At 39.6% G+C, this 13,672-nt stretch overlaps 1 protein-coding gene across 2 annotated transcripts in view; it reads left to right on the top strand.

The window, feature by feature from the left end:
* Positions 1 to 13,672, top strand: part of agap3 (ArfGAP with GTPase domain, ankyrin repeat and PH domain 3) — a 180,649-nt gene that overhangs the window by 101,225 nt on the left and 65,752 nt on the right. For both annotated transcript variants that reach the window (XM_084731420.1, XM_084731419.1), the window contains exons 4-8: positions 2,229 to 2,314; positions 5,434 to 5,575; positions 6,123 to 6,257; positions 10,563 to 10,690; positions 10,976 to 11,131. In XM_084731420.1, the coding sequence (XP_084587546.1) occupies positions 2,229 to 2,314; positions 5,434 to 5,575; positions 6,123 to 6,257; positions 10,563 to 10,690; positions 10,976 to 11,131 (647 nt within the window). The remainder of the gene's footprint in view (positions 1 to 2,228; positions 2,315 to 5,433; positions 5,576 to 6,122; positions 6,258 to 10,562; positions 10,691 to 10,975; positions 11,132 to 13,672) is intronic.

Raw genomic sequence — 13,672 nt, forward strand, 5'->3', positions numbered from 1 at the left:
ACATCTCTACCCTCATAACTTTCTCATTTGAATGTTTTTAATCTCTACAGGATCGCAAACCATTCAAATGATATTCAAAATCTAATTTACTGCGTAGTTCCCCCATTGGTCTCTTCTTTATCTGCAGCCAACTTTGCTAGCAGCAAGAAATATGCATTTGTAATAGGAAAGAAATGAAGAAAACGGGAGAGAAACTCAAGGCTGCATGGGGGCTAAGTGTTAGCTCACTACAATCCTGTGGACATGGAGTGACCTGAGGCACACCAGCAGAATAAAGACGAGGGGGTTTTGTTATCTCCCATCGCTTCCTTTCCACTCTTTCAGTCGCTTTGCCGTAATTATTCTCCTTTTCTTATCATTTCATTGGAAAGCGTAATGAGTTATGCTGTTAATGCTGTGAAAACCAATCTTCGAACACACTGCAGCTCATGCAGTGAAGCGATGGAGACTGAACGTGCGGTCTGATAATGTTTGTTGGGTCTTTCCAGGACTTGTGGCAGCGTAGTGACAGTGGTGCTGAACTTGTTCCCTCTGCAGCTGTGCATTAGACACGCTAAATGGCAATTTCTCGCCCACATAATTGGCTCCAGAGAGACCTGGTTTCCTGTCGGCGTATGATCCTAACGGCAACACGTTCAGGAGAGCTAAATTGAGAACTGCACTTAAACTTACACACACCTCACCAAACTTTTATGAGCCGTGTCAAGCTGGGTTTTTATATTACATTTGGGTTATCTGGTACATCCTCGTAGTTTTTAAGATTAATCTCTGTGAAAAGTGTCTGCACTCTCTCTTCATGGAAAACCCCTGGTGGTCAGTTATTTAAACCATAAGAAATTCTTCCAATATCATCTTGTACCAGAACTTGAACAGACTTAGAGAAATAGTTCAGATTTTTTTTTTTGAAGTGGGGTTGTTTGAGGTGCTCATCCATAGTCAGTGTACTACCAACAGTAGATGGTGGTCGGCACACTATATTTAGAATTTTTTCACTGTTTTACCTCCCTGCACTGGGACTTCTGCTGCTTCTCCAAACTGGGGGTGACTGTCGACTGTCATCTACTGCAGGTAATACAATAGATAAATAGATAAATACCTCATACGACCCCTCTTCAGAAAACCTGAACTATTCCTTTAAGGTAAGATACTACAGACAAAAACATATTTTTTCATGCACTAGTGAGTTTTGAGATTTTCATATGTTTTAATCACATGTAGTCTTTCAGACTAATGGGAAAAGAGCTCTCCTCTGGAAATGCAGGCAAATGAGCATATATTTTATTAGACATTTGAGAGACTTAACTTAATGCAAGTAATCAGCCAGGGAAGTTTCATGGTGATATGTATTAGTTAAAATCTTTATTCACTTTTTCAAATTTTTGCCTAAAAAATATGAAATTTTACAGTACATAGCTTTAAGGACTGTTATTTAAAAATGAAGTACATACAGTACAGTGAAAACTATAAACAGATGGTTATTGCGACCAGATTTTTTTGTTTTCTTTATATTCTAAAAACAGTCTGTCGTTCTTTGCCCCAGTCCATGAACTAGTCTAGCTTGACTCGATATGAGAAGCTCCTTCACCCCTAAAGGATGGAGCCACACTACAAGTGGACCCTCTCAAAAACCATTTACATGCCAGTTGTATGATTTAAGTAGCCGTTTTACTTCATGACCAGAAACCGCTAAACACCAAAGGGATTGTGTGACATAGTTAGCTATGCTAAAGCTAATGTCTAAAAAGTTAAATTAACTCTCCAACAACTTGCACATTACATTTATAGCAACTTCTGCCTTGACTACTTTCTTTTTCCTGTCATGATTTTAGTGTCATCATGATTCACTGTATTATTTTAGTAAAGTTTAAAAAAATACGATCAGATTACTGTAATTTTAAAATTGTTTCCATACGATGTCATTTATAAAAAGACCCAAAATGAACACTGTAAGCAGTCTACTTGATTACTAGAAGCAAATTGTTTAAACAGCATTTATGCAGGAATGATTCGGCCACAAGGTTTTGGATCCATATACTACCGATAATTATCACATTGCCACGTTTTATTCCTAAAAACATGGAAAAAATGCATTTGTTTATGGCTGCTGACAATATTTTTATGATTCATCGAGCCACGTGTCGTGTCTTGCCTTGACATGTTTCATAAGAACGGCCTTGGAACAAAATCTTTGAATAAATATGAATAAATAAAACATATCTGTTCTTCAGGTGGACGGTTCAAGAAAGAAATCGTCGTGGATGGACAGAGCTACCTGCTGCTGATCAGAGATGAAGGAGGGCCTCCAGAACTGCAGGTAGGAGAGTTGTTGATCCTGACAAAATGTCTCTTCATGCTAAAGATGTGTCAGACAGAAACTGTCTGCAAACTGTCACGCAGACAGGAACTGTTTAGAGACAGACCATTACATCTCTGCAGGACTGTTTGGAGCGGTGTGACAGCACTCTGTGGTTGTTCTACCAGAAGCACTTAAGGGGCAGCAACAGATCAATGAGTAAGCCCGACCAAAATCATTGTGTGGTGGAAGAGACAACGCAGCACCTAATCACTCCATTATGTATATGAAATATGACGAGTAATGGAGCTACTGTTTCATGCTTTACTAAGTCTTCATGAGAGAAACATGAAATTGATATACTCAGACACTCTTTCATTTTTTTTTTCCAAAGGAAGTAAACTGAGGCAATTCTTCCTGGTAATCCAGCCTTGTGTAATAACAGAGCAGACATCAGCCTCTTATCCCCGGTTATTCGTCAGCCATGTTTTACCAGAGAGTGTTGGGTTTTACCTCCCATTTACAGCTCTTACAGGACTTAAATGTACTTACGACGGGGCATCTGTGTTTCATACTGCTTCATCCAGGCTGGGTTTTCTGAAGGCAAACAGTCAAGGATTCTTTCTAACATTTGCTTGTGCATGATTGCACAGAATCTGGATCATCCTGTTTGCACGTCGATGGAAGCATCTTATATACTGTATACTAATGGATGGTTCAGATGTAGAACAAAGGATCATATTTTGACCTTTTTTACTAAAACAAGTGACAACTTTACATGCACAGATAATCTTGGTATACAAAGACAGATTTTTACATCTTTTCACATTCATCCCAAATTATCCAGTTAGATGTTCACAGTATAATTAGATACAACAGAGGGAGACCACCTCTCTAAATAAATGTCCCAGTGGAGTTGCACTCTTAACATTATATTATCCATCTTTCCCTTCTCTAAAGAGCGCTGTTAAATCGCTCCCTCTTGCTCAGCCAGACTCCATCAGAGGAATCAGTATTACACAGTATTACACAGTGTTAGCTCAGATTCACTAAAATCGCACAATAACACAAATTAACTAACCGATTGACTAACAACTCCCATGTTCTGCGAGGATAAATTATCGATTTTGACAATGGAGTCTGGTTGAGCGAGAGAGTGATATTTGGCTCATGTAACAGTTGAAAAAGGGCAGTGTGACGGCAAAGTAAAGCTGTGAAAATATTCTAAACATAGCGACATTTATTTGTTTTTTTAGATGGGTCTTTGTTTAGGTGGCTATAATACATTTTGTTGCTGACCCTTTCCACAGCAGTACATTGCTTAGCTTCTGTGCTGGTGCTCTTTTCTGCTTCTCCAAACTCGGGGCGTGCCAACTGCCATCTACTGTAGGTAACACTGCAGTGACTATGGATAAGTACCTCATACAACCCCTGTTCTAATAATCTGAAGTTGAAAGTAAACTAGATCTAAATCAATTCAATAAGGGATTCGAAAGGACTCAGACTTAATAAGCAAGTTCAATAAAATGCCAACAAACCCCAACACTTGAGAATACAGACTTGCTTGCGGCTTCATTCACAAAATTAAATGTTTCTGGTCACATGTAAGCCCTGGGTGACTTTACCATGCATTTCTATCAGCAGCTACTCTTACCTGGCCTGGCAAAGCTCTGATTTACGCTTAGCATTACGCTCGGTGAGATTAGGGAATAGAAATGAGTTCGGCTCAGTTGTCAGCTGCCTGTATAATTAGTGGCATAATTAAAGGCCTCCATTATGTTCACGCTCGCAGGAGGCTGAGCAGAGTTGTGGCATGGAGGCTTGATTTTCCATTCATTCCCTATAGGGTTCTGGGCGAGATGTGAAAAGCTGAATGGAGGAGAGGGCAATGCCGGGGAATAGTCATTTGATTGTCACCGTTACTACGACTCTGGCGCTCTGCTTAGCCTCGCTCCTACAATGGATGGTGATTAGGATTGATTTTCCTCCGCTCAAGGGAAACTGCTCTCTCCCCGTTTGATCATAAACTACGCAGAGATTATGAATGTATATGACGCAACAAATACAAAGATTCCTAGATTATCATCACAGTGGGAATACAGAAAAAGTATGAAGATACAGGAACAGTGTTTAATCATTCACTGCTTGTCCTCCTAGTGCTGGAACTTAACCTGAAAACAGACACTCTGTGGCTGTTACTACACTGCCCCCTCCTGTCTGCACACGTGAACTAAAATCATAAGAGGGCCTGCAACACATTCACAGTAATAATGTCTGCATATAACTAGCCTGTTTGGGTAAAACTTTTTATGATGCCCTTGTCTATAAACATACTTATAATGAGGTACAGTCTGCTTGTCTGCACTGAATGATTTTCCTTCAGTGAGAAACACGGGGTTAGGATGATTTCACTGTGGAATATCATTACTTAACTCAAAGCACCCAAAGACCACTTACAGTGACTCATATGCAAATAAAAATGCATTATAACATGATAATAATGCATTATAGAATTATTCTATTGTATTACAACTATGAGAACACCATGATCCTTGCAAAAAACATGTCAGTTAGTAACCAGGAATTATGAGGAATTAAGATACTTGATCCTATAAGTCATTATAAAATGCTTTATAATGTGCTCAGATTATTGTTATAGAGCAGTATTGATATTTATGAGTCTGTCTAACTGTAATTATACAGAACTATAAGCAGATTGTAGTTTACTTGATTTTTGGGGCTGATACTGATCTATATTAGGAAGTAAAAAGTTATGAAAGTAAAAAAGTCATGTTATTCTTATTTTATTTTTATTTTCTACAATCTTTAGTTGCAGTCCTAGTTGGTGCGTTCATGTCTTAAACAAAGTAAGCACAAAGAGATTTTACCTTTTAGTAGATGAATGTGAAAACAGCGTTCTACTGTCAAACTCTGCGTATGAATTATTCTGCACGGTGAAGCTCAAACATCGAGTAAAAACAACAATAAGCGAAACACAATTTTTGTTCCAGGTGCAGTGACTGACGTGGAAGCAGTGCTTCATGACAAAAAAAATCTGTTGTGCAAATGTTTTTGTGCAATAATGAGGCAGCTTATATTTTGCAGTGCATCAACGTTTACCACCTCTGCTCTGTCCTCAGTTTGCTGCCTGGGTTGATGCGGTGGTTTTCGTCTTTAGCCTGGAGGATGAGATCAGCTTCCAGACAGTCTACAATTACTTCTTGCGCCTATCCAGCTACAGGAACACAGCTGAGGTCCCCATGGTCCTCGTCGGAACACAAGGTGCCTGCTCTCATCTGATATATATATATATGTTTTGTCAGGATATTGCTTCCTCCATACTGGAACTACGCAATTTATACAGGAAGAACTCCATGTGCTGATCTGGTCTTTATTTTATTTAGAAAATATGGGTTTGGGTCTTGCATGTTCTGTATTTTTCAAATTCCACTAACAGACCAAAACCTAATTGTTCCCACACAGAAGTATTGTTTGTGTTGCTAAAGTCTGATATACTGTAGTTTATTTATTGTTAGAAAACAACAAAAACACACCAATCACACTGTTGCATTGGGATATATATTCTTCTCTCTAGTTATAATGAATGTAGTTTATTTTGAGTCAATCTTAGATACACCAGAAAACCTCACTAGCATATCAAATGTGTATTAATCCTCAGCTGAATATAGTTCCCAACAAATGTTTACTCCGGGGCCTGTGTTCAAAATTATGTTTTTGTGAAATGTGTTGACAACAACAAAAGTCCACAATATCGCCAGACTTATCATTTAGATTAAATGTTTGAATAATATGTTTTCTGTTTACTCAGATGCAATCAGTGCTGCCAACCCCAGAGTGATCGATGACTCGCGGGCCAGAAAGTTGTCAAACGACCTGAAGCGCTGCACATATTACGAGACCTGTTCCACCTACGGCCTGAACGTGGAGAGAGTCTTCCAGGACGGTGAGACGGGTGGAAATGGGTTAGACAGGAAGTACAATGTGTAGCTTGAACATAATGGATTAGAGTACAGAGCACTAGTGCCGAGACATATTTGAATAAGTTGGCTGCCCTGAACTGTATTATTTCCCTTTGATTGGCATCGTTTTCGTTAGAGTCAACTGACAGAACGTGACACTAGACTTATTTTAATAATTGATTAATTGTTCAGGTAATTTATATAACAAAAGTGCCAAAAAATCACCGGTTTCAACTTCTAGAATGTGAGTGTTTGGTCACACTGAACTAATTTAAAGACGTCAACTTTTTGTAAACTGTCATGGCATATTGAGACTATTCTCTGACATTTGTAGATGAAATAATTAGTCTTATTCTCATGCATCACTCAAGGCAAACACAAAGGCTGTCTTAATGTCATTATTATTAAAGCCACCGGAAAAATCCACAGTAGCTAACTATGTCATTTAGGGTCTCAAATACATGATAGGAAGCATCTAAAGTGAATTAGATGTTAGATTAATCGAAATCTGAAATATTGTCAGTGAAGTTTTTATGCATTTTTATGCATATTTGCAATTAAATCTGCAAAACAATCATGAAACAAATCCAGTCAGTTGTCACCAAACAGGTCCAACAAAACCTCTCTGCTCTGCTTGATCTGCCCCTTTGAGACTGACGAACTTAACAGGAAACTAGAGGTGTTCTGTCACTCTAGGCTCTCATTTTTACCTTACAGAACACAGGAGCTGCAGGTCAACTCTTGCCTTGATCCGCAGCAGGTGATGTTTGTTCAGATCCAAACTAACAAAATACCAAAGTCACACAAACAGCTAACAGATGGAGCAGTGGTAGCCCATCAACTCCTGTGTTCTGTGAGTTAAAATTAGATAACGGCTTCAGGTTAGTGTCAGAAAGGGCTGTCTGATGGCAAAGTGAAGCGGTAAAAATATTCTAAATACGCTAAAATATGTTTTGCTAGTGATCCTTTCCACAGCAGCATATTGCTTAGCTTCCTGAGGGAGATGTCAATCAAAGAGTGATCTGCTATGCCTGCACAGATGTGAGAAATAAACAGCAAAATGAGCTGCATATAGACTAGGTTTTCTAATAGTTAGGAATGTTTATTTTCACTCAGACTTTTGGGGATGCTTAAAGGTAAAAACAACACAGACTTATACAAAAAAAAAAAATCCCTCTCATCCATGATCCACCAGAAGCGCCACGTCACCATTAAAATTAACAAAAAGGTTCCAAAACAGCAATAACAAAATTTACATGTGATTTTGTTTCAGCAAATTTTTGAGGGATTTTTTGAAGGAGTATTTCAGATTCGCAATTTCCTTTCTGAGTGTGACGGAAAGACTGGAGGATTTCTTGACAGTTTCTTGAATAACCAACCAAGCAGCTCTTCTTGTGAAGGTTGTGAAAAGAGGGTCTTTTCACCTTCTCCTCATTTCAAGAAAAGTGGTCAATTTAGGTCTTTATACTTTGAAAAATCTGTGAAGCAATCAGTTTTACCCTCTGAAATTGCAAAGAAAAATCCAAGACTATCGAGTTGACCAAATATTTTGTCAGTTTGTCACGCCATTAAAAGTTCAGTTGGTAACCTAGATAAAAAAATAACTTTAAGATCAGGTTCCTCTGGATCCTCCTAATGGCATTTGAAGTCTCTAATACAGGCAACTCTAACCCAAAACGTCACTATTTGGCAACCTGGGAGTAAAACAGTCAACTATCTTTAAACAGAATTGTCAACTCCAGCTATAAACATGAGTAGAATTTGTGTTGAACTTCACTAATTATGAAGTTGTTGTTTTGCTCTTTATTCTGAGCTAATTGCAAAGCTGTTCATGCTGTTCGTGAGTTATTGCTATCAACATGCAGGCCTGTGCACGCTCGCCTCACATGGAGCGGTGCACGTACACATTAGTATTCTTTATGCTGCGTGCTCAGCTGCTCTGATTGGCAGTACACTTTGAATAGCAGAGAAACATTAACAGCCTCTCTTCAATTAATGATAGATTTTAAATGGAATTGGATACAATTGTCAAACACTGCAATTATTCATCACAGAAGCTAAAATCATGATCATGACAAATGTGCAGCTCCAAGCTAGAGACCAGTTAATATTCAGTTGTGTGTAAATGGTGAAACACCCTCTTAATGTCTCTTGAAAGTATGTGGAAACTCAGAGTTTTTTCCCCCGCATCCATAATTGAAGTCATGAAACTGTCATTTGGAAAGTCGGCAGCTTCAGCCCTGGCACATTATCCCCTAAGGCTGCAGCTCCTCTGAAAGCCTGTCATGCCTTCACAAAACATCTGAATATGTATCACAACGTTCACTTTGCATTTCATTGACTTGATGCACAGGCACGTTGTCTTCCCTCTCTGCCTTAATTGCTTCCTGAAGCCCAATTTGAAATAATTAAAAGAGATGAAGGAGCGTTGGCTGTCTGGAGAAGTCGCTCGGTATCGCTCCTCGCCTTCTTTCTCTATTTGCCATGCTGCAGCAGGCAGCCGGGCGTTATGGTCCCAGCTGTCAGCGCAACTTCAAATCATCTCTCTTTCCCTCAGTGCTAATTCACGTCACGCAGCCGTGAACATCACCTCCCTCCCACCCTCTCGTGAATTAAATGACGGGCTGTACCGATTGCATGGCAAATCAGGTTGTTCAGATGGTGACAATAGTCTCATTCGGCTAACATCGCTCTGTAGAGCTCAGTGAATGACAGGGAAAAATTGCAAGTATCATTTTGTATGATTACTTTTCTTCGAAATAGAGGTCCATTTTTTCCCAGGAGGTATGTAAAATCCACTGTGCAATATGTTGCTTATTACCTGACTGGAAAACAAATGGCCCAAGGTGGTGTTGATAATGTGTGGCTACAATTAGCTGTGCTTAGTGTTAGTGCTGTGTTTATAAGGAAACAAGAAAATTAGTGTTATTGCTCTGTTTTTAGCGCTTTATAAAGACCACATTGACATGTCCTACTATACACATAGACCTGCAAACATAGTAACACTGCATTTCCCTGAATTGTGTTTACTCACATCCACAGGTGTCCTAAATTAAGGCAGCAATTGTTATTTTTTACAGTATCATGTGTGCTTCGGAAATTTGACTGATAAAATTGTAGAATTTACTGAATGTTTTGTCTCAATGATGAACCTTTCACACGAGCCATTTTGACATGAAACAGCAGCGTAAACACAGGTGTTAATAATGATACTAATTTAGGGTGCTAAAGGTTAAAGGGTCTGAGACACTAAATGGAACTGGACCTTAATTAGTGTCATTCATAACACCTGTTTACTTCACTATTTCATATTAATATGACTACTGTGAAAAAGATCTATTGAGTTATCCATAAGAACTTAAGAAATACTTGAATCATCAGTCTGTTGATGGTTTGCAAAAGTCCTGTATGCTAACACTTATCAAACACAGTTTTAAAGGGTCAGTTCGCCCAAATAATTTCTGAAAGGACGTGTCGTAGTTGAATATTTTACCTGTAACTTATCCTTTTAACAAGGGCGACAGAAAGAAGATAAACGTAGTGAATAGACAGTTAGAAGAAATCAGGGGTGGAAATGAAATACTTCCAGTATGCATAACCCAGGTTCAGACATCACTAACGCATATGTCATGCAAGAGAGCTAACAAAAACAAATGGAATGGTCAAAGTTGTCATATTTAATTTTGTATAAAATCAGTTTATGATTAAATTACTTGAAATAGGCCACAATTGAAGCATGTGTATGCATGTGTGCATCCTGAGTGCACTCTGGTACTTAAGCAAATAGCACTATACCTCTGCTTTTAAGTAATTTTAAGTAATCACAGGAGAGAAGCATTTACCAAGGAATGAAGACTGGCCTTTAACTAAGAATTGCTGCATAAATTCATACATTTGAAAAAATAAACATCTTACAAACAACTCAGTTATTTTTGGAACTATTACTGCAAAATGACTTTTACACATTAGCTGAACAACCACCTGTTTATCTTCTGTCCACCGTTATTAACTACACATTCACCACTTTCATTTGTCATGGAAACAGAATTCATGATCCAAGTCTGTTGGAAACCAAAATACTGAATTTTCAAAAGAAGATTTTTTAGCAGGGTTTTGTTTTTTAAAAATATTTTATTTTACTTTTGCTAATGTTGGGTAAATTTATCCACTGCCACTCAACTAAACAGTGTTAGTATAGTGCTCCCAAATTCCTTTGTTCCTTTGTCAGAAAGAATTTGACAGGATTACTGAACAGTCTGTTACTGTGTCTTTGCCACTCTCTTCTCCAGTTGCCCAGAAGGTTGTGGCCATGAGGAAAAAGCAGCAGCTCTCTATTGGTCCATGCAAATCTCTCCCTAACTCTCCCAGCCACTCATCAGTCCCCGCTGCATCCATCCCCTCTGTTCACATTAACCAGGTAAGATCTGATCATCAACACTGTTTTATATGATGATCCCGTAGTTACTTTATGCTATTATATAAAGAGGTCTGCAGCACCCTCAGTTTATGTAACTCTTTTCATAATCACAACTTTTTCATTACAAAGAGGAATCAAATCCACATCATCCTAAATTGACCTGCGTGTTCATTGTTTTTATTCCCTCTTGCTTTCTGACTCTCTGACTCTCAATCTCTCTCTTCCTCCCCCCCCTTTTTTTTCCTCTGATTCTGTCTGTTCCTCTTAATCTCTCTCGCTCCCCAGGCGGCCAATGGTGGGGGTGCGTTCAGCGACTACTCCTCCTCTGTTCCCTCCACCCCCAGCATAAGTCAGCGGGAGATGCGCATTGAGACCATCGCTGCCTCCAACACGCCCACGCCCATCCGCAAGCAGTCAAAGCGCCGCTCCAACATTTTCACAGTAAGTATGCGACAGCTGATGCAAAGCAACACCCACTCACACTACTAGGAGGCATGTTGCCAGGCACACTTTGTCCACCAGAGGGAGACAGGTAGCTCCAAATGCATCCTCTCCTGCCTCCGATGCAGGCAAAGAAAGCGCCTTGTTCACACAGCACAATGGGCAAAGGAGAAAAAGACTAAACAGAAATTATATTAGATCCCCGAAATGATCCAAAAAAATGAAAGCAAATATCAAAGATAAACACTGTGGAATAAAAAAAAAAAAAACGTCTGTTCATGTCCTTCTTCTTTTCTAATTGGATGTAGTAAGTGCACATGGATTAAGTTTCTCATCTCACCCATGACAAACTAGGCCCTCTGCACTGTCTAAATCTTTTGACCTCCCTCCCCCCACCCCTCTTATTTTTACTAGATCCTTTCTTTGCAGTGACCTCCCTTCTTTTGGGGAGCAACAAACCGCCAATGCCACTACTTCTTCTCCTGCCCGACCAAGCTAAACTAAAAGCCCGAGCCAGCCAATGCCCTGTTTACACGCTGCTAATAACGCATGCCCCGCCCGCCCGCCCACACCCTCCAACACCCCCAGCTCCAGACAGAAACCAGCCACTAACCATCTCGCTGAGTCTAAATATCTCCCCCCAAATCTGATCTCGAAGATTCACTACCACACCAGTCTCCCCGTCGCCCCCTTGTCTGCCTGCTCTTTACCCCATGTCCTGTCGTATTTGCTCTAACCAATAGCATATGTGTGCACTAACCACTCTAATTTCCTTAGCTGTCCTAAGCTTGTCTTTTTTACTTGTAGCCTCTGCCCTCTTCTTCTACCCACCCAGCCTGCTCCCCCCTCTCCTCCTCCTCTCTCTTCCCTTTTACACCAGCCTTCTTCTTCTCTGCTGCTAAGACTCTCCTAATCTCACGCAGCCAGACCTCTGCCTCCCCGAGCATAGGGAGGTCTGCAGAAATGCTACCGAAAATGGCGTTGTTATTCTTCAAAATCAATGAAATAATTCCACAGAGAGCCTGTTTGTACCTGCGAAAACAGCTGACGTGTTTCCAAACTAACTGAATGGCTGAGTCAGCTTTTCCAAAGCTTTCAAGCCTTTTTTTTTTCTCCTGAACTTTGTGAGCTTCATGAGACAGCGAGGCTGTTCAGACCTGGTATTAACATGAGTCCCGGGTGATCCGATCACAAGTGGACAGCTCTCAGTAGATGAGTTCATACCTAGCATTACAGTGCGCCCCCAGATGCATCTCGAGTGACTACTTGTGATCGTATCTCACTTCTCTGCAAATATGCAAATAAACACCAGGCTGTAGTGTCTGTTGAATGTCCACTACTGTCCACAAAGATTCAGCTATTTGTTCCTTTTAGTTCAGATTGCACACTTAACTCCTCTATGAGCTTTCTTGACCTTCATGTGCAACCTGCGCTGTCCGCAGCCTGGCATTATGAACACGACATGGTGCGCTGGGATTTTCTAACTGAAGTGTGAGCACGACACACACGAGGCTCTTTTCCACCAAACGAGCTCTAGTTCCGTTCAAGATTCTTCAAACCTTGGTGCTATTTAGCAAACCAGCCGTGTTTTCACCAGTTTTGAGCAGAACCATTGTAATCAAGGACGTCATGAACAAAGGGTGCTGCACAATGCACAACAACCTGTAAGACATGACACACCTGCTTTGGTTCCTAAGGAAAACCTTTTTTTTTTTTTTGGTTCCAGCTGGTAACCAACTTTTCAGGTACTGAACAAATTTATTTTTGGTGGAAATGCTCAGAACGTTACAAAATTAGGTGCTTTAATCATAACGGGGCTGGTTTCATGTTGGTGGTAAAGACCTGACTTCTGCTTTCTCTCATTGTGTGGAAACAGATGAAAGAGAAAGGCATCAATGACAGCCTCTCCTGTTTGCTCTTCACAGCAAAACAGTGTTTTTACGAGTAAAAAAAGATCTGAATGTATTGCATTTAATACTGAATTTAAAAGAAGGCACAGCTGATTAAGAATTTGTCATAGGCAGCATTTGACAAAGTTGATAAAGTTTCTCTTAACTCAACAACTCTCAAAACTGCACAATTTTTAAAGGGAGTCTGGGGAGTCCAAACACATAATTTGCATGACAGTGAACCAAATGATGTACTTACTAATGTTATTTTATCGATACGTATCGAAATGCTTTCAGTACTAATTTTCTACTGTATTTATACACCAGTAACACCTTTGCGTACTTGTTCTCTTTTCCATGCTGTTCCCACAAAGCTCCTACGTCTTTGATTATGGTCAGAAGTAAATTAACTTAGATGTTGCTGTGTTTAACACACAGTTAATTGGATAATATAGTTATTTTTAAAGCCCTGATCTAAAGAGAAAGAAACATCTTTCTAAAAGGATTATCTTTCTTGTTGTCATGTTATGGCTTTTTTATTTATCTTTTAATAAAAATCTAAAATGTCATGCCCTCAGTGTTGTGTCAGTTTTTCGCAATGGTATTTAATATCAAGATTTTTCAAGGTATTGTTTTGATGACAGCACTAGTG

Source organism: Lutjanus erythropterus, chromosome 12, assembly GCF_056507025.1.
Source record: "Lutjanus erythropterus isolate fLutEry1 chromosome 12, fLutEry1.hap2, whole genome shotgun sequence".
Taxonomy (NCBI): Eukaryota; Metazoa; Chordata; class Actinopteri; order Lutjaniformes; family Lutjanidae; genus Lutjanus; species Lutjanus erythropterus.